Genomic DNA, 25,259 nt, shown 5'->3' with positions numbered 1-25,259 from the left:
TTTCTCTTTTATTTTGTATCTATATGAGATGATGGATATTCACTAAACTTACTGTGATAATCATTTCATGATGTATGTAAGTCAAATCATTATACTGTACACGTTAATGCTGTACGTCAATTATGTCTCAACAAAATGGAAGAAAAAAATTCAGGAACAAATATTTACTTTCAAATGAAAAAAAGTATCTGTTAAATAAATTTGTGATAATAACATTGCATGCTAAAGGAATTAAACTCACTGTCATGTGCTATAGTGGTGTATTACATAATAAAGAATAAACTTTTAGCACTTTTAATGCAAATCACATAAATAAACATAAAAGACATCTACTCTTGTCCCATTGGGTAACCCTACAAAATAGGGTGATTCCTAAGAAGTAATCCAGCCAAAGAAACGGTAGGTTACATCTTTCTGGTGGCACCGAATCCATGATCATATTTGGCAGCTGAATGATTTTCTAATTCTCCACTTTTCGAAAATAAAGGCATTTCAGAGGAAAGTGGAATGGAAGGTATAAAGAACTCTGAATTTTTTCAAGTTTTCCTTCAAAATTGCCACACACACAAAAAAGAAAAATCGCACTTAAGCTGTCAAGATCTCAATGCTTTAGCTTTCTTAACTTTAAAACGACTACTTTTTGACCTCACAAGGAATCACAAAACCTTCAAAAGAAACAGCCGCTTCAGCATTTCCTGCCTGTCTGCCCTAGTCCAAGATTAACCTTGTCAGTTTTTAGGAAGACTTATAAAACTCCCTTAAATGACTAATTCAGATGAAGTGGTAACATGAAACCACAGTTTATAAGACGCTGGTTTCTACTTGTTACCAGATGTTGCCATCACTTCAAAGTGTTAAATGCATTCATGAAGAGGTTCAGATATATTTGCATGTGGAATGTTTTCTGACTTCTGCTATTATTGTGAAGACAGAGGAAAACTGTTGCCTTGTTGTCTAATAAAACATCTTTAAGGTTGCCAATATTCACATCAAGAATCACCAAGTACTCTGTCGGTCTAATTCCTCCGTGTAATTCTTGCAAGCACACATATATATATAAACACTTTAAAAACACACCACAGGGACTTCCCTGGTGGCGCAGTGGTTAAGAATCTGCCTGCCAATGCAGGGGACACGGGTTCGAGCCCTGGTCTGGGAAGATCCCACCTGACACAGAGCAACTAAGCCCGTGCGCCACAACTACTGAGCCCTCGCTCTAGAGCCCGTGAGCCACAACTACTGAGCCCGCCAGCCACAACTACTGAGCCCGCCAGCCACAACTACTGAAGCCCACGCGCCTAGAGCCCATGCTCCCCAACAAGAGAAGCCACCACAATGAGAAGCCCGTGCACCACGACAAAGAGTAGCCCCCACTCGCCGCAACTAGAGAATGCCCACGTGCAGCAACGAAGACCCAACGTGGCCAAAAATAAGTAAATAAATTAAAAAAAACAAAAACACACCACAAATTAATTCCATTTCTTTGGGAGCTTGTCATGAAACAGCCCGCTTAAAGATCTAGCTGAAAAATCCAAATGTGTGTGTGTTTGTGTGTATGTGTATACTTTTGGAGTTGCTTTTTTAGACAAAACAGTAAACAGTCACTAGCTTCACATAGTTCAGGGTTCCTTTGCCAGGATAACTCAACAATTGCACTAGGTTTTCTGCTTCTACACATTCTTCTCTGGTTATGTTAATTTCTTTGGTTATGTTGCCATTGGGGTTTTATTAGGTTAATTAAAAATGTTTTTTAATCTCCAGAGAGAGTTTAAGGCAACAACAATGGTTGCTATTTTCTACACATAATGGTCATTGTTAAGTTTTGGCCCAACACAGCATCCTGAATACAATGTAGATTTATCCTTAAGATTGGCTGCAAAAATACTGTGGTCTCACACAGTGTTATGTGCCCTTTCTATTCAAATGTCTGGGAGATACCCCATAACTCTTATTTTATTTTTGCTGATACCCCGACTGTATTTCTTTGAGGATGGAGTTGAATCCATAAACATAACACTAATGCTGGCTCAGATTTCTAGACACTGAATTATAACTGACCAGTTTTGCTTGCTCAGTATTTTATTTGGCAATCTGTTAACCTGGTACAGCTAAAAAGTCTCATAATTAATTCTGCCACAAATCAAACAACTTTTGTGGCCTTTGCTTGCTAAAAATCATATTGTTGGCAAAAAGTCATCCATGCAAGAGCAACTTCTTCCTTCTCCCAGTTTATCCCTCTCCCTGGTACTCTTACCTCAGAAATTGGCTAAGCCATTAGCAGGGTTCTTTTGATGGGGTAGACTATGGTAGGCTCACTGGCTCTGAGAATTCACTGCTTTAGAGAATGAGCTTTTAAAGGTCTCTCATTAGACCAAATACAAAAATGCAGATAAGCGATATGTGAAGAAAGAAGTTGGAATATCTGTTTGATGAGTACCATTATACTGCATTCTTCCTTAAATTACACTTTTTTTCCATCACAGGATAGGTTTTGCTGTAGCTGTGACTATTAACCTAAACAAAGTTAGGAGTAGATGGGGAAGAAACAAATCACTGATATTAGTGGTAGTAAATTTTTTTTCAGTATTAATTCTGTATTTAAATGGATTCAATGATCATCATACATACTTTTACCAAGACTCCTCTATTCTTTTTTTTTTTTTTTTTTTTGGTACGCGGGCCTCTCTCTGCTGCGGCCTCTCCCGTTGCGGAGCACAGGCTCCGGACGCGCAGGCCCAGCCGCTCCGCGGCACGTGGGATCCTCCCGGACCGGGGCGCGAACCCGAGTCCCCTGCATCGGCAGGCGGACTCTCAACCGCTGCGCCACCAGGGAAGCCCCCGACTCCTCTATTCTTAAAATCTTAATTTTGCCCTATTTTTTAATTGGCTGAATTTCACTTTCGAGTATTTCTCTTTTCTACGAGTTCTTTTATATTCATGGGAACTGCCTAGTACCTTTATTTTTGAATGACATCTTGGCTTACTATTCTTGGATCGCACTTTTGTCCTTTCAGAACTCTGTACACAATGCTTAGTGGTGGTAAATTTTACTGTAATAATTATACTAAAACTATATGAGCCACATGCTATAACTTAGGTAAGTTTTCCTTACTGAGAAGTAATTCTGTTAATTGTGTTTAAGGTAGTATATCTGGACTGTGATTTTCAAATTCCTGCTTTCTGAGTGTAACCATCTAATGCCATATTCATAATGTTATAGGCTGCCAGTGACATATTTATTAAAACAATAAAAGCCAATTTAAAACAGGATGGGAAAGAGAGTCAAGTTTTTTTGGTGCTTCCACCCTGAATCATGAAGCAGAAAGAAGGGTGGAAAAGCTTTATCTTGAGAAAGCAAGACAGAAATGAAAGCATGATCTCATTCACTTTTCCCGCACCCAAACAAGGTGACATTTTCTGTTCCTTTCTTCTTCAGCCCTAATCAGTTTAACAGTCCTCTTTTTTTAATCCCTAATAGTAGGTTTCCAAGTGCCCTTTTTTTTTTTTTTTTTTTTTTTTTGTGGTACGCGGGCCTCTCACTGTTGTGGCCTCTCCCCTTGTGGAGCACAGGCTCCGGACGCGCAGGCTCAGTGACCATGGCTCACGGGCCCAGCCGCTCCGTGGCATGTGGGATCTTCCTGGACCGGGGCACGAACCCGTGTCCCCTGCATCTGCAGGCGGACTCTCAACCACTGCGCCACCAGGGAAGCCCTCTTTTTGTAATTTTTAAGATTTTATTTTTCAGAATCAAAGATCAAAGCATGAGAATGCACAAAAGTTTTCATTTAAAATGTTTTGATTTACTATTCATGACTAACAAACACATCCTAAACTCCAATACCCTAAATCCCAATGATTTAGTGGCATATTCTGTTTTGCTATGTGGGTTAATGCATTTGTTTGAAACAAAAGAAGAGGTAAACCATACTTAAGGCAGTAGGTTTAGGAGTCTTGCAAAGAGAAATCTAAGGTGGGGGCGGGAGTCTTTAAAAATTCCGGAAAGAACTCTTCAAATAATTTTAAAATTCAGAAACATATCAGTGATTTAGAACTTGAAAGTTATATACCTAAATCAAGAATGTGTCATTCCTTTGAAAAAGTTTCAATATTGGCAATTAAAAAAAAGATATCCAAGTTATATCTGAAGAGAAATGACCAATTAATATTTGTTCAGTGATTTAAAAATCATAAAAGTAGGCACCACTTTAGAAAATAAGACCTAGCATGAGACTATAGAAGAAATTAAATTGTCTTCCTTAATGGAATTACCATTTTTAACTTAATTAACATTACATATGCAACCTCAAAATTCTAATTTATTAATGTAACTCCTATTGACAGCACAGTTTTTTGTGGTCATAGACCAGCTTATTCTAAAAATTTATGTGGAAAGAAACAGGTCTTAGAACAGGTAAACTTTATTGAAAAATAGACTGGGTGGACTCACTCTGCCTGGTGTCAAGCCATTCCTTGTAGCTACAGCAATCAAGATAGTGTGGTTACAGAGCAACACATGCAGAACAATGGAACAGGCCAGAGAACTCAGAAATAGACCTACACAAATAAGCTCAACTGACTTTTGGCAAGGGTGCAAAATCTCATCAGTGGAGGAATGGTGCTACAGCAACTGGACAACCATAGGGGAAAAAAATAAGAACTCTGACCTAGACCTCATTTTGTGTAATTTTGTGTAAAGATTTACACCAAAATTAACTCAAAATGGGCCACAGACTTAAATGTGAAACATAACACCATAAAACTTTAGAAAAAATTTTTCAAAAAATTCATCAGGAACCATGTTTGGTGAAGGGGCCTTGGACATAACATCAAAAAGACAATCCATAAAAGGAAACATTGATCAACTTGGCCTTGTCAAAATAATACTTTTGTTCTGTGAAAGACCTTGCTTGGAGGATGGAAAGACAAGCTACAGACTAGGAGAAAATAGCTGTATACCACATATCTGACAAAGGATTGTTATCTAGAATATATAAAGACCTCTCAAAACTCAACATTAAAAAACAATCCAATTGGAAAATAGGCAAAAGACACGAACAGATGTTTCACCAAATAGGATATACAGATGGGAAACAAACACATAAAAAGATGCTCAGCATCATTAACCACTGGGAAATGCAAAATGAAACAAAAATGGGATATCACTACACACCTATCAGAATAGCTAAAATAAAAATGTGACAATACTAAGTGCTAGCAAGGATGTAGAAAAACTGGGTCACTCGTACATTGCTGGTAGGAGATTAAATGGTACAAGTCACTACAGAAAAACATTTTGATAGTTTCTTATAAAATTAAACATGCAGCTCTCATATGACCCAGAGATTGCATTCTTTGGGCATTAATCCCAGAGAAATGAAAATTTACAATCACAGAAAAACCTGGACACAAATATTTGTAGCAGCTTTATTTGTAGCAGCCAAAACTAGAAATGGCCCAGATGTCCTTCAATGTGTGAATGGTTAAAAACACTATGGTACATTTACACCATGGAATACTACTCAGCAATAAAAAGGAGGAAGGTATTGATATACACAACTTGGATGAATCTCTAGAGAATTATGCTGAATTGAAAAAGCCAAAATACTGCATACTCTGATTTCATTTACATAATATTTTTGAAATGACAAAATTATAGAAATGGAAACAGATTAGTCGTTTCCAGGGGTAGAGATGGGGCAGGTGCAGGGGAGGGTGGAAGGAAGTGTGTGCTGTTACAAAAGGGTAACAAAAGGGATTCTAGTGGTGATGGAACTGTTCAGCATCTTGACTGTATTAATGTTGACATCTTGGCTTGGGTATTGTACTATGGTCTTGAAGAGGTTACTACTGGGGAAAACTGAGTAAAGGGCACACAGGATCTCTCTGTGTTATTTCCTCTTACAAGTACATGTCTACAATTTCTGCAAAGTAAAAAGTTCAATTAAAAAATCCAACTCAGAATTAAACACAGAATATAGTATAATTAAGTGGATAGGAAAAGAGAAGAAAACTTATATGCAATAATTTCATATCCTATTTTAAACATTATTCCCACGAATTTTTCCAAAATACTATAGACATAACTACTGACACTATAGTCTTAGCATATATGGTCAATTCATGACTCCACTAGAGTATTTGATCTGGGTAAACGATATTTCTTCTGTTCAATACCAAAATAACAAGCTGATATAAAGGAGAATTTCAGGGCAAGAACCCACCAATGCATGACAATTTTGGTATCTGTTATTAGAAACATTTACTTAAGTGACACTTGTCCCCAGATAGTCACTCCTTGATCTCCTTCATGTCTTGCATCAAATATCTTCCTTTCAGTGAGGCCTCCTGTGACCACATGATTTGAAATGGCAATGCCCTCTTCCCACTCCCTATACCCTCAACTTTAATTTTCTCCATAATACATTACCATCGAATATACTATATCATTGTTCCTTTTGTATCTTCCCCTAGTAGGATGTAAGCTTCATAAAGATAGTAATTTTCATTTGTTCCAGTCACAGGTATAATCCCCAGTGCCTAGAAAATAACCTGACCTATAGAGGCACTCAGTAAATATCTGAATAAGTGAATGAATCAATGAATAAAATGGAATTTTTTTTCTTGGTGAGGAGTAGTACAAAGGGGGAAATGCTCTCTGAAAGAGAAAATCCAGTTTGGAAGAAACCAAGAGTGATAAATCCGGGAACTCCCTGGAGGCCCAGTGGTTAGGACTCTGCGCTTCCATTGCAGGGGGCACGGGTTCAATCCCTGGTCGGGGAACTAAGATCCTGCAAGCCACGTGGTGTGGCAAAAAAAAAAAAAAAAAGAATGATAAATCCTACAATGTATATCCAATATATTGGCATTAGAGTTTTCAATATCCTTTGCATGGGGGCTTCCCTGGTGGCGCAGTGGTTGAGAGTCCACCTGCCGATGCAGGGGACACGGGTTCGTGCCCCGGTCCGGGAAGATCCCACATGCCGCGGAGCGGCTGGGCCCGTGAGCCATAGCCGCTGAGCCTGCGCATCCGGAGCCTGTGCTCCGCAACAGGAGAGGCCACAACCGTGAGAGTCCCACGTACTACAAAAAAAAAAAAAAAAATCCTTTGAATGCAATACAATGTAGGAAACTCTTTAAGATCAATGATTAGGACTGCAGCTTTGTAAGCATAAGAGTACTCTGGTTGAAGATACAACCTAGAAAATAATTTACCACTTCAAAGCTATTACTAATGAATTTTCATTAGCTATGGAAGAGTTGGTCGAGTTAAATAATGTTGCTTAAGTTATAGGTGAAGTGAGTTTCAGAGAGTTTATGTCAACTTTAAAGACATGGCATTTGCCATTTTGTTAACATCTGAAAGAAAACTCCAGATTGTATAAACTGATTCAGGGTGGAAGAGGCATTCCTAGTGAACCACGCTGGACTCTGGATGTGGTATTTAAATTTATGGCAAGAATAGTGATGGATTAGGTATCAGGAGACCCCATGCCCCACCACTGTCCACCACTGCATTAGACCTCTGTCGCCTCATCTGCAAAAATCAGTGGCTGGATTAGACTCTGAGCTCTTCAAACGATGGCACATTATGTTATTTATCTTAGTGATAACAGTGTCTAGCACACTGTTGATGATTAATAAAGGCCTGTTAAATGAATTAAGTAATTAAATAGGAAGTTCTAAATGTGTCTCAGGGAAATTGTATCTTTTCTTTACTGAACTGCAGCCCTCCTCTCTCAGGGAGGCCTATCCTTTCCTAGTTGGCCTGCCCAGAATAAGGCAACTAGGTCCAAGAACTTCTCTGTGGGTTGAATACAGAAGATAATGGCAGAGATCGGTTCTAGGTGTCATTAGCTATATTGACCTGAAGGGTTCTTGAAAGAAAAACTCTGATCTGTAACTGATTCTTGTTATCATCCTTGGATAATCCCTCCTTCTCGTGTTCATCCCTGAAGAGTCAAAAGGTAAAGACTCCCTCAAACTGCTGAACTTTCTAAATGTAAAACACCAAGCTCTTCTGAAAATGTCAAGTGTCAAATGTACTCAATATTATTTCTGGATGGATAGACAAGAAACTAGTACTAATGGTCACATCCTGGGAAGGGAAATGGGGGATCGGAGTCAGGGGCAGGAGGTTTATTTTCTTTATGTCCCTTTATAGCTTTTGAATTTTTTTCTGTGTATGTATTTCATATTTGAAGCGTAAATTTTTGTTTGTTTGTTTGTTTTTGCGGTACGCGGGCCTCTCACTGTTGTGGCCTCTCCCGTTGCGGAGCGCAGGCTCAGTGGCCATGGCTCACGGGCCCAGCCGCTCTGCGGCATGTGGGATCCTCCCGGACTGGGGCACAAACCCACGTCCCCTGCATCATCAGGCGGACTCTCAACCACTGCGCCACCAGGGAAGCCCTTGAAGCATAAATTTAAAAAATAAATATTAGATGTGCTCGATAATGCTTTAGGTTGACTGAAAACCATTGTGTTTCAAAGCATTTGTCATTTACTTCTGCAATACTTAATACTGCTTACTTTTGTTCCTTATACTAGGTATTCAATAAATGTGTATAAACAAGGAATTTTGTATAAATCTGTTATACAATTTTTTAAAAAGGTGATTATAGAACTTTTACAGGCTTTCCATTATTCAAGCAGAAATATTACTAAGGAATAAGGTAGTGTTGGGAACAAGTTGATGATAATAAGCTACTGAGCATCAAGAAACAGGAAACGGGGCTTCCCTGGTGGTGCAGTTGTTAAGAATCCACCTGCCAATGCAGGGGACACACAGGTTCGAGCCCTGGTCCGGGAAGATCCCACATGCCACGGAGCAACTAAGCCCATGAGCCACAACTACTGAGCCTGCGCTCTAGAGCCCGCAAGCCACAACTACTGAGCCCGCGTGCTGCAACTACTGAAGCCCGCATGCCCAGAGCCTGTGGTCCACAACAAGAGAAGCCACCGCAATGAGAAGCCCGTGCACCATAACAATGAGTAGCCCCCGCTCGCCGCAACTAGAGAAAGCCCACGCACAGCAACGGAGACCCAACACAGCCCAAAATACATAATAATAATAATTAAAATTTTAAAAAATAAATAAATTAAAAAAGAAACAGGAAAAAATTAGCTACACTTAGATGTAGAAATCAATATTGTTCAGAGTCAAAGCAAGGATCTACATTAACAGCAGACCAGTGATAAATGAAATGTTATCTTGTCAGTACCACTTCTAACTCATTAGCTGACCCATGGTTAGACATTTAATATTAACATATCCCATTATTCATAACAGCCAAAAAGTGGAAACAACCCAAATGTCTATCAATGGATGAATGGATAAACAAAATGTGGCATATCCATACAATGGACTATTATTCAGCCATAAAAAGGAATGAAGTACTGATACATGCTGTAATGTGAATGAACCTTGAAAACAATATGCTTAAGTGAAAGAAGTCAGTCACAAAAGACCGTATGTTCCATTTATACATGAAAGTCCAGAACTGGGAAATCTATAGAGACAGAAAGTAGATTAGTGATTGCTTAGGGATGGGGAGGTGGTGGGCTGGGGAGAGGCATAGCTTAAAACTCTGGAGTTTTAAGCCTCCTTCATCCTTCCAAGACAATGAAAATATTCAAAACTTGCTGATGGTTGTGCATATCTGTGAATATACTAAAATCCGTTGAACTGTACAATTTACATGGTTGGTAAACAATGTGAATTCTCTCTCAGTAACACTGCTTTAAAAAGTGAAAAAATATTAGTATGTCCCAATATCCTCGTTGATTCTAAAGTTAAGCAGTTCTCACAATGAAAGTGCCATCCATATGTAACATTCACTCCTGATCATTCACTTAAGACAAGTAAAGAAGGAAGAAAACCAAGCAAGCCATTTGCTTAGTTTTCTGACAGGTTCACATCAATATGTATTTTATTCAATATGATTCATAAGTTACCCATTTGCTGATTAGGTTTTCACAATTTAATCTTTATCAGCAAGGGCCATCCATGGCCATTTATACCCTCTTTCAAATGTATTATATTTATGGAGACCTGCTGTGTGCCAGGTGTACTGTGAAAGAACCAGGAGAATGGGTTTATTTTCTTTTCTCCCTAGAAGAACAGTGTTTTCCATGGTACATGGCAGGAATTTAGTACCATCTTTGAAGAAAACCATGTACAGCAGACAGTACATCCAGATATACTGCATTCATTTGATCCCCTCCCACCAAATGAAATGATGACCAGATTTGGAATCCTGGGTTTTCCAGCTCATTTTAAAGTCTGGGACAATCAAGAAGTTCAAGGCAGAAAATTAAGGTGTCAGCTATACCTGTAGTTACTCGCTATTATCCTTGAGTCAGATAAAACTTAACAGAATGCTGTACTACAGAAAGTATGAGAGCTGCATGTGCAAGTAATGGCGAGTCAATGTTTTTTAGGGCTTCTACATGCATGGATATTTCCACAGCTGCAGAACCAACTACTGCAGAAGTACACGCTGTGCACAACATCTACAATTTAGTAAAGCTGGAAAGAATTTTATTTTTGTAAAAACTAAATGGGGTGTGGCTCATTTTCTTGCCAAAGGGCTATTTTATTCCAAGACACTGGTGTCTGCTGACCTTCATTTATAGGCTGAGCAATGTTCTATTTAAGTAAAATTAACTCATGGTCGGCACTTTTTTTAGGATGCAATAATTATTGCAAAGAAATAACAATGTTTAAATTTGATTTGTTCTTAGTTTAGATTTGATTATATTGGGTTATACATGAATGTCTTTGTTCACACAAGGTTTAAATTTAGAAATTATTTTATGTTGAGAAAAAAGGCCATATTTAAGTTCCTTTTCTACATGTAAGAATATTTTTAGGTTTCATGAAATCCAATATTACGTTTTTTTCTTCCAGACTGCAGGAGTATCTTACCATCTTTGTAGCCCTAGCACCTAACAGTCTTCATTAAACTTATTTTAGTTGAATGATGAAGCCATTCCACAAATAGACTAATTAAGGCATTGTCCATGTTACTATCTTTGGCTATTACTCCATCTATAGTTCCTACTATCTCAATATATACTTGAGAACTCTGGGCACATTTTAATTACATCTCTTTATAAATGCCTTATAGGCCGCCTTTTATATAATCTTTACACATTTCAAGGTACTTGACACAGCAATCAATCCTCCCTTCATCTTTACACAAACCTTCTCTGGTTAGGGAAGTTTGCCACCTTCTGCTTGCACCTATAAATATATTCTAGTTTGCTTTTATTTTTCGCGGGGCTGGGGGCCCAACTAATGCTGGAAAACTTTGATTTAGGATAAGATACCAAGTGTATGGGTTGGCTTATATCTTTAAACATGTAAATCTATCAGTATTACTTTTTGGTTATCTATACTGCATGGTAATTTGGCTATATTTGTTTTTAATCATCATAAGACAAAATATAAAATTTTAATTATTCATAACCACTTGCAAAACCGATTCAACTGTAGCTTTAAACTGGAGACCCACAAACTGCTCAAAATATTTGTTGAATGTGTCAATGTCCTTCATCATTTCCTGGTTTTTGCTTTTGAAAACTTCCACTAGAGGAAATAATGGGCACCGTAAATTTAAAATTAATATGTTTTGGATTCATCCATGTCTAAAGGCTACATGTCATCTTGGAAAGATACTGATTTAATTTATAACTCTGCCTTCCCCAGCATTTTAAGTTTTCACTAACTTATTTTCTCTTTTCTCCTATTTTTTCAAAGGTAAACTTCTAAACATTCATGTTTATACTATTTCTACTATTGTAGAAACACTGAAGAACTTGAAGTTTTTTTTTCCTCCCCCCAAAAACAGGCATCAACATTACCTATTACCTTTCACCCTGCTCTAAGCTAAATTTGTTAGTGGCAGTGACTTTATAATGGTGTCTGTAACGTATTAAAAGAGTCACGTTTCCAATTTTCCTTTGAGGGTGAATTTAGACTGTTGGATGGCATATCCTCATGAAAGGATAAATTAATGGTAAAGGGGTTTCTTAGATAAGCCAAGAGGCTTCTTCAACCTGGAACATTGTTAAAATCCTCCACATTCGTAATGAAAAGCATTGGAAAGTCATATTTTCACAATACCATTAAATAAAACAGAAAAAATAAACTATCTTATTTATCTTCAATGGTGATACTTAAGGAAAAAAACGTTTAAATTAGAGGAAAATGAAGAGGTAGCTACAGAGACCTGATAAAGATCACCTAAGGCAACATTAATTGACCTGTAAATGGGAACACTGATTGAGCACCTAATATACGCCAGTTTCTTTATAAATGTTCTCCTTTAATTTTAAAGACAAGACTGAAAACAAGTGATATTATCCCCATTTTATAGATAGTGAAATTGAGGTTTAGAGGAATTAAGGAACTTCCCCAATGTCACAGAGATATAAAATAGCAAAACCATGGGAACCCATTTTTTATGCTAAAATCCATTCTGACTATGAAATATAGCGGGTACATGATCCCTCTGAGAACAAAAAAAGGAGGTGGTAAGAACGAGTTGTCCAGTCAGACAAAACTTTCCACATCACTTCCGGGTCATCATGGGATGCCCGGACCAACACGGTCCTTAGTGCCACCAGTGAACTGGGGTAAGGAGACAGACATCCAGGAAAGGTCTGTGAAGCAGCATGGGATAAGTTTAGGGAGAGATATGCAGTGTACAATGAGCCATTTAAATATACAAAATATTTGTTAAGTCAAGTGTTGTAATTTGGGGATTCACCATATACTGAAACTAGGCACAAATTAACTGGTGGCACCAGTTTTACCACTATTGGATCTCCGTTTCATTATTTAAGCAACCTGAATGAAACATAAAACTTTGAGTTTATTGAGCGTTGTCAACGTATAGGTACACATCATTTTATTGCACTTTCCAGATATTGCACTTTCTACAAATTGAAGGTTCGTGCTAACGCTGCATCAAGTGAGTCTACTGGCACCATTTTCCAATAGCATTTTCTCACTTTGTGTCTGTGTCACATTTTGGTAATTCTCACCACATTGGAAACTTTTTCATTATCATTATATTTGTTATAATGATTGGTGATCAGTGATCTTTGACGTTACTAGGACACACTGAAGGCTCAGATGAAAATTGGCATTTTTTAAACAATAAAGTATTTTAAATTATGTACATTTTTTTAGATGTAATGCTATCACACACTTAATAGACTACAGTATAGTGTAAACATAACTTTTATAAGCACTGGGAAGCCAAAAAAATTGATGTGACTCGCTCTATTGCGATAGTCTGGAACCAACTGAAGTATCTCCGAGGAGTGGCTGTACTTCAAGAGGCTGACAGCCTGAGATAAAGAAGCCTATCAACAAACACAGCCATTTCTATGTCTGTGAGTCTGTTTCTGTTTTGTAAATAAATTCATTCGTATCACTTTTTTAGATTGCACATATAAGTGATATATGATATTTGTCTTTGTCTGACTTACTTCACTCAGTATGATAACCTCTAGGTCCATCCATATTGCTGCAAATGGCATTATTTCATGCTTTTTTTATGGCTGAGTAATATTCCCTTGTGTATATGTACCACATCTTCTTTATCCATTCATCTGTCATGGACATTTAGGTAGCTTCCATGCCTTGGCTATTGTATATAGAGCTGCTATGAACATTGAGGTGCATGTATCTTTTCAAATTAGGGTTTTCGTCTTTTCTGGATATATGCCCAGGAGTGGGATTGCTGGGTAATATGGTAACTCCACAGATATAGAAAACAAGCTTATGGTTACCAAAGGGGAAGGGGGGGTTAAATTAGAAGCTTGGGATTAACATACATACACTCTATATATAAAATAGATAACCAACAAGGACCCACTGTATAGCACAGGGAACTACACTCAATATCTTGTAATAATCTATAATGGCAAAGAAGCTGAAAAAGAATATATAAATATATATCTTTATATATATACAGCCATTTAACCAACTTCAGGATTAAAAGTCTCTTCATGATACTGAAAGTTTATGGTCACAAGTAAGCTTTCTGCACTTGAACTGAGTTTTACAGCAATCTGAAATCTAAAGGCTAATTAAATACAAACCTGTCTCCCTTCCCCAATTAACAGTTCAGTTTCAAAAAATAGAACTTCCTATGATTGTACACCCCACAGGATTCTACTTCATCCTCCTTTGCACCTGCTAACTAGATCAGAGGAAACCAAAATATTTCCAAGACATATACTTTACCTAAACCAGCTCCATATGAAACACTATATAAAGAACGGATTTTTTTTTTTTGAGAGCCGCTGTTTGAAATCAAGGCTCTTTTTGCTTACACCAATGTTTAAATTTCAGAGATTGTCAAAGGAATTCATCTTTAAAACAAAAATCTTTGCAATTTCTCTTCTAAATATTTATCTCAAAGAAATAATCAGTCATGAAATGGTTTTTGCCCCAGGGTGTTCACTGAAGCATTATCTATAAGATATGGAAAGAACAAAAACTTCCAACAACCTGGAATTAGCGAAATAAATTATGAAATATCCATTATATAGAATATCATGCAGTAATTTTAAATATTTTCAAAAATATCTGATTACATGAAAACATGTTCATAATATAAGTTAAAAGAATTGGATACAAACAGTATATACAGTATGATCCCAATTTTTAAAATATCTAACGTTCTACACAGGAAACAGATGAAAAATATGAACAGGTGGTACAATTATGAGTAATTTTTATTTTTCTTCTTTATAAACCCTTTTGTTTTCTTCTCATATATTTTTTTTTGAAAAGTTAAAAGTTCCTTAATTTTTTATTCCTGGTACCACTACCACAATTTACAGGGCAATATACCTGATGTAATAAAAAGAAAAAGACAAAGCTACAACAGATAAAAGACCTCAGGAATGTACATCTAATTGACACTACATTGCATTAATCAATAGCTGCACTTTTTGCAAACTGTGGCTATGACAGTCCTGAACAAGAAGGGTTTCCTGTTTAAGCTGCAGGAACTTTTCTGACTATGGATCATCGTTCCTTCTGTGGCAGATTTTTACACTTCCTCTAATGCATTTGGGATGACTGTCTCAAAGTAACCTGCAGCTTTCCTGACAACTCCTCGCTCTCTCTCCTGCTAAGAACTGTAGCCCTTTTCTTCTGAGTTTTTAGAACCTTCTGCTACCATATCCACCACTTCCACCACCAGATCCATAACCACCACCATAGGGACTTCCCGAGCTTCTTCCACCAAAACTGCCCCCCTTCATGGGTCCATAATTTGAATGCTGTTGTCCACTATAATTTCCAAAATCATTATAGCTTCCACCACCACCATAGTTACCTCCAAAATTTCCTCCTTCATTGTAACCATCATATCCTCCACCATCGCCACCATATCCACCACCTTGGTTTCCATATCCTGGTCCACCACCACCATAGCCTCCTCTACTACTGTAACCAGGACCACCGCCATAGTTACCACCGTTGCCTCCAAATCCATTATATCCACCATCACCTCCTCCATAACTACCTCTGCTGCCACCACCTCCACCACCATAGCCTCCTCTTCCACCAAAGTTTCCACCACAGCCCAAGTTACCTCCACCACCTCCAAAGTTTCCTCCACGACCCATAAAGTTGCCAGATCCACCTCCATGACCTCTTTGTGATCCAGCAGATTGCATTTCTTGTTTAGAAAGGGCCTTTTTCACTTCACAATTATGCCCATTAAGAGTGTGGTATTTCTGAAAAACAATTTTATCAACTGTATCATGATCATCAAAAGTTACAAAAGCAAATCCTCCCTTTTTTCCACTCTGCCTGTCTTCCATAACCTCTATGGTTTCAATCTTGCCATACTTTTCAAAGTAGTCTCTCAAATTATATTCTTCTGTAGCTTCTTTAATACCACCAACAAAAATTTTCTTCACTGTTAGATGGGCACCAGGCTTTACAGAATCCTCTCTAGAAACAGCTCTCTTTGGTTCCACTACACGCCCATCAACCTTGTGTGGTCGAGCACACATTGCTGCATCCACCTCTTCAACACAAGAGTAAGTAACAAAACCAAAGCCCCTGGAACGTTTTGTTTGGGGGTCTCTCATCACCACACAATCTGTAAGTGTGCCCCATTTCTCAAAATGTTCTCTTAAGCTATCATCTGTAGTTTCAAAGCTCAGACCACCAATAAACAGTTTTCTCAACTGTTCTGGTTCCTTTGGATCATGGCTCTCCTCCCCCCGGCGGCAGCGATGGCTGGAGTCTTCTCATATTTTTAAGGTGGTCTTGTATTTTTTTAATCCAAAGTAAACTGATTAAAAAATATCCTAAGTACACACTACTTAAGACACTTTTCCAGCAGATTAACTAAATATACCTATTGACTATTATAGCAATAGGATATACCCTAGGAATCATGTCTTATCATTTTCACCTCTGAGAAAACAATCTTAAATGGTAATTCTCCCCCACCTGATATACAAGCACCAAGATGTCAAAAACAACAATAAGAAATGGCAAAAATGGGAATATGCAAGCAAGTAAAGAAATACAGGAAAAAAAGCTTAAAAATTACATTCGTCTATAAAGGACAATGTATTATTCAGTGTCAATAGCAGAATGTCAATCTGAGAGCAACACTATGTAATTAGAGCATATAATGTAGAATGCAATAATATGAATATTCAAAGCTATTATGCTGCCCTCTCAAATTCTATTTTATAGAAAGTAAAAATTTTATATATATACTTTTTATGTAAACAAGTATTATGTATACATATAAATTTAAAACAGCTTAAGAGAATCAGAGTTGTATTTTCAATATATGGGTTACAAGATTACAAAAAAATGATTTGCTATTTGATCTTTTAAAACAGAGATGGTAGAAAGAAGAGGTCAGATTTTATAAAAGAAAATGATTTCTTTTAACAAAGAGAAACTTCTCTTCAGAACTAGTCATAGGATATCAGGTTATTTCAAAAGTCCTTTAACTCAAGGCTTTCTGCTTATTCCATTTTCATGAAGTGCTATCACTTCACAAATGCTATCTTAACAAATGTTAGCAAACATAATTTTAACAAAATAAAAATGCATAATAACACAAAGAATGACAGAGTTAAAGAACTATCATGCAATTGGCAAGATGACAATACACAGTGAAAATTAATTCCAAGTTAATAGTTTTGAGGGTGGGGGTTGAAAATAACCCCTAAGGGGCTTCCCTGGTGGCGCAGTGGTTAAGAATCCGCCTGCCAATGCAGGGGACACAGGTTCGAGCCCTGGTCCGGGAAGATCCCACATGCCACGGAGCAACTGAGCCCGTGTGCCACAACTACTGAGCCTGCACTCTACAGCCTGTGAGCCACCACTACTGAGCCTGTGTGCCACAACTACTGAAGCCTGCACTGCAACAAAGAGTAACCCCTGCTCGCCGCAACTAGAAAAAGCCCACGCACAGCAACGAAGACCCGATGCAGCCAAAAAAGAAAAGAAAATGACCCCTCACAAGTCATCTAGCCCAACATGTTTGTTTTTCAAATGAAGACCTGCATTAACTTCTCACCTTTTCTGTGTTAATGATGGCACACCACTTAAACATAAGTTTATCTCCTCCATTATGCACTTTTCCATATCTGCATGTGCAATTATAAGGAGAAACATTTGATTTTTCATGCGTAATTTTACACAAAACCTCCTATTACGGGCAATCACAAAACTAAGAATGAAGTATGATAAGCCAAAGTATTTTGTAACCATTACCAATGAACGCCAAAATACTGCTCAGTAGTTACTTGGGAAAGGTTAAAAAAAAAAACCACCACCACGTTAATGGCTTTTACAGGCTACCTGGCACAATATTTGAGGGAAAAAAATTATAAGAAAGTATTACACATATAGGTTTTTATTCTCTTGTTATCAACCATTTCTCTTATTTTTCATTACATTATGTCTGGCTTTATTTCTTCTTAGCTTGTAAAAGTGGATGGCTGGAGAACATTTACAGACAAGTAAAAATGTGGCAAGGCTTAAGTGATGAGAATTCTACCATTTCTGTAAACTCTTATTAAAGCTTTAGCGTTTCTATGATATACTACTACAATACTTTGAATTTATATAGCACCTGTCTGCTGAAGAACCAAGGCTTACATAGCTCATTTATCCTTTCAGCATGCCTGTGAAATAGACAGATTGAAAACAGATGGCTTACAAATAAAGTAAAATCCAGATATGAAAACAGAGAACTTCCATGATTTACTGAAGATGGCCTGTCTGTGCAAACTGTAGAAGCCTAAAAGATGCTGGAGTCCACACTCAATGCCTTTTCCAATAAACAACACTACCTCCTTATCATCAAACAAATTTCTAGACCATTAAGAGAAATTAAGCTTTGTCATAATATAAAATCAGTAAGTTTAATGTGCCAGAAATCCTTGATAAGGAATGATATAAATGGTACCTCTATATTTTAAAGAAATAACATTAGTCACGGAATAAGCCACTGGTGACTGGAGAGTCACCAATTTGCCTACAAGGTATTTAGCTTGGTTCAATATAGTTGCATTAAAATTGGAAAAAAAATCAACTGATAAATATAACTGAAATAAGCCAGACTATATCTATATAAAAGATATATCTTACAAAAGAAAAAAAAATCCCAGCAAACCAAAATCCTTGAGCCATGCCCTCATTTTATAATTGAGAAAATACGTGGTGTCTGGCACATGTATGTACTCAATGTTAATTATCAATATAATAATCTTAAGTGACTTTCTCAAGGTCAAACTATGAGTCAGTGGCAGAGCCATGTCTAGAATCTAGTTCTTCTAAAGCAAGTCTAACATACGTCCCCCTTAGCATTGTAATTTTCATTTAACAGCAATGCTTTTTCATCCCTAAAACAGTTTATACTCACCAATATTTATCTTTCAAGTGCTTAGAGCAAATTCAATGTTATTAAGCATATTGAATTTTTGGAAACTGTCTCACCTCCATAACTACCATTGGCCCAAGTATTATCAGATCTTCTCCTGAGACTGACATTTCGTGATCAGACAGTTTTTTATGTTTCTAGGCCATAATTTTAACCAAAGCTCTCATCACTAAAAACAGCTAGTCGTGACCACTGGTATCTAAAAGACCTTCCAACAGTATAATGTATCCAAAAAACTTTTGAAACCTCCAACACAATGAACATACATCATATGGTGTGTCACTCTCTAGAATAACTACAGACTCAAAACATGATCTAGCTGTTTTCTTCTAAACTGAGTTTTATTATTTTCACAGATTAAACTTTCCCCCTCTGGATTACTTTTCACCAAAAGAGCATATGAGCAAGTACAAAATGATTCCAAAAACAGTTACCCAAGTTTTCATGTATTGATAGATGTTCGTTTTCAATTTTATACCAGCTACTTTTGGAATCTGTACTAAACAGCAAAAACAAACAGTTTGGCATATCCATTCCACCTAGATTACAGCAATAGCAAATTCATGAATTTATCTTATGTGCTAAGAATATTATGTCAGTAAATTTCTTGGAAAGGCAAGTAGAAATGCTTAAAACAGAATATGGAAAAATGGCAAGTGAATTTTCTTCCTTTTGTCATCAGTTTCACCATACAGAATCTCCTTAGTGCTCAGGCACCACCGCCAAGTTACTACCCCCTTCTTTTCTGTAACAGTCACGCTGTTTGCCTAGGAGCAAAATTTCATGGGGTTCCTAATAGTGCCCTGGATATTGACATTCTGCCAGTATAAACAGTCACAGTCAAGTCTAATGTGCTTGTAACCATTGGTAGAAGAGACTTAATCTCAACCCAAATATTACTCACTAGTCATAATTAATCCTTCTACCCAAAATGCATTGAGCCTAGACATTTTTAGCAATTGACTCTAAATGATGGCATCAGACTAGACTAGAGACCTTGGACCTCAGTGTTGATTGTCTGTGTTAAATCAAGGCAGAGCATAATTTATTTGGCTCTCCCACCCCAGGTAAAGAGTCTGATAACTTTCTAGATCTAATTGTAGAAATTAAGAATTAGACTCATAATCCTCTAATTTTAATGAGAGCCTGGGTTCATTAGATCATATGACTAAAAAATGAAGTCAGTAGTTGTAAATGAGTGGACACACCGAGACAATGAAAGACTGGTTGGAGAGCCTAGTGAGGACCTTGTTTTGACATGAGTTAATACTATTTTAAAAAGAACTTATTGGGGCTTCCCTGGTGGCGCAGTGGTTAAGAGTCCGCCTGCCGCTGCAGGGGACACGGGTTCGTGCCCCGGTCTGGGAGGATCCCACGTGCCGTGGAGCGGCTGGGCCCGTGAGCCATGGCTGCTGAGCCTGCGCGTCCGGAGCCTGTACTCCGCGACGGGAGAGGCCACAACAGTGAGAGGCCCGCGTACTGCAAAGATAAAAAAAAAAAAAAAAAAAAGAACTTATCCCCCTACCACTTTAACCTCGTTGGATAGTTGTGCTCTTCTTTTTTTAAGGTTAAATATTTGTTAGGAGTTCCATCTAAAATTATATTATCACCTCTCTTCCACTAGGGGGGGGTCTATCTCCCAGTGTAGTTAACTCCAATTAACTCAGGAGCAGTTTGAGTCCACTTCCAGCTAATCTGTGCCGCAAGGCTAGCCTTGTGGTCAGAACTATGTGCTTTAAAGTTGTTCTAGTTTTTAGGCTCAGAAACCCATGCACAGCATGAAAATGTAGTGCTCAAGTCATTCAGAGGTTGCTGCAGTAAGTAGACAAGGATTTTTGGCTGAAGCATACAAAGCCAAAATCTCTTAAATATTCCCAGTTTCATTTTTAGCTGCCCTAGTTGTTTTCAAGACTGAATACGTATCAACTGGATCCATTTTTGTAAATAAGTAAAGCTTTTAAACTCTCAACCTCAGAGATTCCTCTGCCCATTTCTACACTCTGCAGTATATAATCTGAATAGCAAAAACTGCCATGTTTTTCCAACAGCAACCTTAACTTGGGCCACTTGGGTGGGTATTGGTCATTATGGGAGTTGTTTCTGTGGCCTCTCATTATCCTACTAAAGTACTGACAGGTAAAAACCCAACTAGCTCGATTTGTTAAATTTAGTGTCCACTGTTTTCCTGCCTGATTTCTGATCCAATTAATTCCAAACCACAATAACTGATGGTTAATTTTAGCCAAGAGATTATCCACCACCTTCAAGCAGATGCCTAATATAGAGAACAGTTCAACTGGAATATAGGCCAGACCCAGGGACATGGACAAAGCCTAATTTTTTAAAAAACACTATCTTATGGGATATGGCTTCAAATCTATCATTTAGGAATGAAATAGGGCATGAATAAATGGGCGATTTTTCTAGAAAATAATTAGTAAGATATTTTTTAAATTTAGAAAAGCCATAACTAGATTGAAGGGCCACAGGGGAGATATATATCCCAGCACAAACATATTTCAAGCACTTATTTTAAAAACAGCTTCTGTTTTTTATTTTGGATAAAATCTGAGCACCAAATTCCCTTTCTGTTCCCCTCATCCAAATCCAAGTAGAACTCCCTTGAGTAGAGGCTAGTTCACACCGCCCCCTCCCCTTTTTTGTCACGGTAGTTTTGGGAAAATGAACTTCAGCCATTACATTCCAGTTTTAAAGTCAAAAGAAGTCATGTGACCATTACCCTAGGGGCATCAGAGACTTGGGGCACGTGATGCCAATTGACATATGTGGGGCTTCGGCCACTATGTTGGAATTCACTGTAAATTGGATCTTCAGGATCAAGTTTAAGCTCCCAAATACACTGTGACATCCTGTAAAGTGGAGTGTGCGCTTACGTCTCAGTAGTTTTTAATTTCACCTAGGTTTTCTACCTCCTGTGCAGTCAGCCAGGCTCTCTTCCCCACCCCCCATCCCTGGTAACAGGTCGGGCACCCCGAGCATCCCGTCTATCTGATCCTAAACAGCGAGGCTCTCCAACCCAGTTAGTTCTAAACTCAACCTTGAGTACCACCCGGCATGTTGTGCAGATAGGGTGTGGAGCAAGAATTTGCGTCGCGTACAGGAAATGTCAGAAAGCATTAAGCCCACTCCACCTCCCAGGTTGGGATCTTCTGCCCTGGAGCCTGGCCGTCGGAGCCGCCAGCACATTAGAGCAAGTAGCAGCAGCGGCGGCGGCAACTCTGGGACTGGCGAGAAGCCCGGGCGGGGGTGGTCGGCGTCCCCCGGCCTCTCATTAGACCGCTAAGTACTGCGAGTCGGGAAATGTAAACACCGGCAAGTGCAGCTCTGTGGGAGGAGGGGATGTTGCCCTCGCCCCCCGCCCCTTCGGCTCTGCCTCCAGAGGAGCCCCGGGAGGTGCGGGGCGGCCGCTGCCCCGACCACGCGCTCGAGGCTGCAGAGCCAGAGGAGCTGAGAAGGGAGCAGACGGGCGGCTCGGGATCTGAGGAGAGGAGAACGGAAACGTACTGCCCTAACGGCCCGGAGATGTCCTGCTACAGAAAGGAAAAAAGTGCTTACTCATAGGGAGACGCGGTGCGATAGCGATTCGCTCGCTAATGGTAAGGGAAGCAGGCGGCAGGCAGGCAACCAGAGCCTCGTTCCTTCCCTGGGCCACCGCACCCCGTGGAGCCCGGGGGCCGGGGTGAGCCCGTGAGGTCACCCGAGGAGGGCGAGCGGGGGCTGGAGGCGTCGCCGGCGACCGGCTCCGGGATTTCCTGAGTCCGGAGCCGGCGGAGGAGCGGGGGAGGAGGGTGGCAGTAGCTGAAGAAGGACGACAGAGGGAAGTTAGGCGCTTGGTTTCCACTTCGGGGCCGCCGCCACGGAAGGGGAGAAGGGCAAGGGCTGGCGTCAAGGACTCCAGCCCAAGTTTGGCTACAAGTTAAGAGCAACTAGTGAGAAAGCACCATCTCTCCAGTGAAAAGCAGAAAACGTGTTTGCGGCGGGCGGTGGTCGTGGGGAACACACTCGGTCACTCCCACCCGTCCTTGATGCGAACGACCGCTTTGGCGCCCAAGGTCTAGGACAGAAATTTCTGCAGCCTCCCTCTCAGTCCCCCGCCTCCCGTGCCAGGCACGTTCCTGCCGAGGTTCCCGGAGATGCTCTCTCCTGGACCCACTCATGCCCACGCCCAGGGATCCCGCTCCCCTAGTGCCCTCCCGCGCCTGCAGAGCACTTACATAAAGTCGCAAAGTACCGGATCTGGCCAGACAGCCTCCAACCGACGCACTCAGACAACTTCTGCCGCTCGGAATTTTTGCGGCTGTGGTTCTAAAGCCAGCGCTCCCACCCCTCCTGCCAGCCCCCTCCGCCCCTCGGCCGCCGCCATTGGCTCCGGTGGTGCTAGCAGTCAGCTGGGAACCAGGAAGAGGATTGGGCCACGAGCCTGTCACATCAACTGGGTGGGGAGTTGGGAGAATAGGCACCGGGATGGGCGCCCTGGACGGATGGGGACTGTAACTCTGCGGCTGGGAGCGGAGATTGGTCCTCCGCTCTTGTTTCTTCTCCTCCCTGGCTATGAAGAGATTAGAAGTCCTCAGAGCCTGGCTCGGGAACCACGTTCCAAAAAATCGTATGGAATAAACGAAGAGATGGGAATGTTGGAGCGAGAGTTTGAACGTCACCAAGCCCCTATTTAAGTCTCTGGAGAGTACAGTTTCAACACCGAGTCGTAAAGAGAATCTCGGCATGGGAAGGGACTAGTAATACTAGTACTTAGTTTCTTCTGCTCCAATCAGCCTGCGTGCGGAACAACGCAGAGGGAAAACCTCAGCAATCTTCCCTTTCCAACGAGGTCTAGGGAGCAGATATACGGACAGGACGAGGTTCTCATGTTTTTGGCTTCGTGCCCAAGTAAATTGTTGACCCAAATCACCTGTCTGGTCTGTTTGTCCATGCGGAAAGGAATGAGAGGTGGAGGTGGGAAGGGAAGTTGGAAATAACGTGGTTCCCACTCGTTTGACTGGAAATGGATGTCAATTTTCATCAGTCTCCTTTCACCAGAGAAAACTTGGAGACATGCTCCTGCTTCCCAGAGGACCCTTTCTTCTTCTTGGCCTCTGTGTCATAATTGACCTCTTTCATTAATACACGTGGAGGTTTCCCCTCCTTATTGTGCATTCCAATCCTTTGGCTCACTCCAGGTCCAAAATCAGCTCCAAGGACCAGAGTTTGACGGATTCTCCAGGGTCAGGTCAAGAGACTGGCTTGTGGCACAGCTGTAGAAGAGAAAGGCTAAGCCCTTTCCTGTTTCAGTCACAACAATTTTGTTCAGGAAATGTGTGCTTGGAAAGTTTTTTAAGAATTAAAAATTGGTTCACTTACTTCTCATTTTATATTCACTACGAAAGTTGCTAAATTAAGAGTGGCCTGGGACTTCCCTGGCAGTCCAGTGGTTAAGACTCCCAATGCAGGAGGTACGTGTTCCATTCCTGGTCAGGGAACTAAGATCCCGCATGCCTCAGGGCGCGGCCAAAAAAAAAGAGTGGCCTGAAAATCGAATGATCTTGTCAAGGAACCCTCACTTCATCTGCTATTATGAATTTCCTTAGAGAAATTAACCTATAGTGAGTGCCGGCGCTTCTTGAATGGGCAGAAGAGGGGAGTTCATATACTGCCTAAAGGCTACACTAGCAGAGAAGGAATTGGCACTGGGAAAAAGGCTCATTAAATATTAATTAATGATTAACCAACTGGAAGAACATATGAAAGGCACAGAAAGGTGAAAAAGAAATGAGAGAGCAATCTGGCTATCGGAAATATTAAATTTCTGGTATGAGAGATTTTGTATTGGGTCAGGTTTGGGTCAGCACAAAAATACTGATTTCAACATGTTCGTGTTGTGTGGACTGTGAAGTGTACCGCCACACACATTTACGAGAGGATCCACAGTGAGATTTCCGGCTTTCAGTAATTGGCCCAAGGTTTGGTATGGTTTCTGGAATTCTTTACACAAAATTTCTAGATACACTAATACAGTACTTCAGTTTTCTACATTTTATGGCGTCTGTTAAGTCGCCACTGAAGAGCTTCCACCTGCTTTAAAACTTAAATTTACAGACTTAGAATGTCTGTATGAAGGGACTGTGCAAGCTAAGTTTTTGAGTATGGATATATTTGTCTCAATTACTTAACTTAGTATTCTATTTTAGTTTATTTTCCAAGTGTTAGAATTTAGAATAAGTCAAAATATTAAGAATCCTATGCATATGCTATTTACACTTTCCTGTTTTTTTCTTTTCAAAAAAGCTTACATAG

At 39.6% G+C, this 25,259-nt stretch overlaps 2 protein-coding genes across 6 annotated transcripts in view; both read right to left on the bottom strand.

Moving 5' to 3' along the window:
• Positions 1 to 23,283, bottom strand: part of PLS3 (plastin 3) — a 93,992-nt gene extending 70,709 nt beyond the window's left edge. The window contains exons 1-2 of one of the 5 annotated variants that reach the window (XM_032619448.1): positions 23,183 to 23,275; positions 15,618 to 15,762 (exon numbers count right to left, since the gene is read on the bottom strand). The gene's annotated coding sequence lies outside the window, so the exon portion shown is untranslated. Of the gene's footprint in view, positions 1 to 15,617; positions 15,763 to 23,117 lie in introns of all 5 variants that reach the window. The other 4 variants (XR_004348019.1, XM_032619447.1, XM_032619452.1 and 1 more) reach the window with 4 other exon arrangements.
• Positions 14,805 to 21,947, bottom strand: LOC116747169 (heterogeneous nuclear ribonucleoprotein A3-like). The gene is made up of 2 exons (XM_032618964.1): positions 21,878 to 21,947; positions 14,805 to 16,280 (listed from the first exon to the last, which is right to left on the bottom strand). Exons 1-2 carry the CDS (start codon positions 21,945 to 21,947, stop codon positions 15,184 to 15,186), a joined length of 1,167 nt encoding a protein of 388 aa, XP_032474855.1. The 3' UTR covers positions 14,805 to 15,183.
• Positions 23,284 to 25,259: the final 1,976 nt, after the last annotated feature.

This window comes from Phocoena sinus, chromosome X (genome assembly GCF_008692025.1).
Source record: "Phocoena sinus isolate mPhoSin1 chromosome X, mPhoSin1.pri, whole genome shotgun sequence".
NCBI lineage: Eukaryota > Metazoa > Chordata > Mammalia > Artiodactyla > Phocoenidae > Phocoena > Phocoena sinus.
Note: the sequence above shows the minus strand (reverse complement) of the source record. Positions and strands in the feature narration are given on the sequence as shown.

What these genes read in the sequence shown, in the direction of transcription:
- LOC116747169 (XM_032618964.1), bottom strand. Translation starts at nt 21,947, where the DNA reads ATGCTCGGGGTGCCCGACCTGTTACCAGGGATGGGGGGTGGGGAAGAG. An exon ending in CCTGGCTGACTGCACAGGAG is followed by an intron (nt 16,281 to 21,877) that starts GTAGAAAACCTA and finishes AAATATGAGAAG; the next exon opens with ACTCCAGCCATCGCTGCCGC.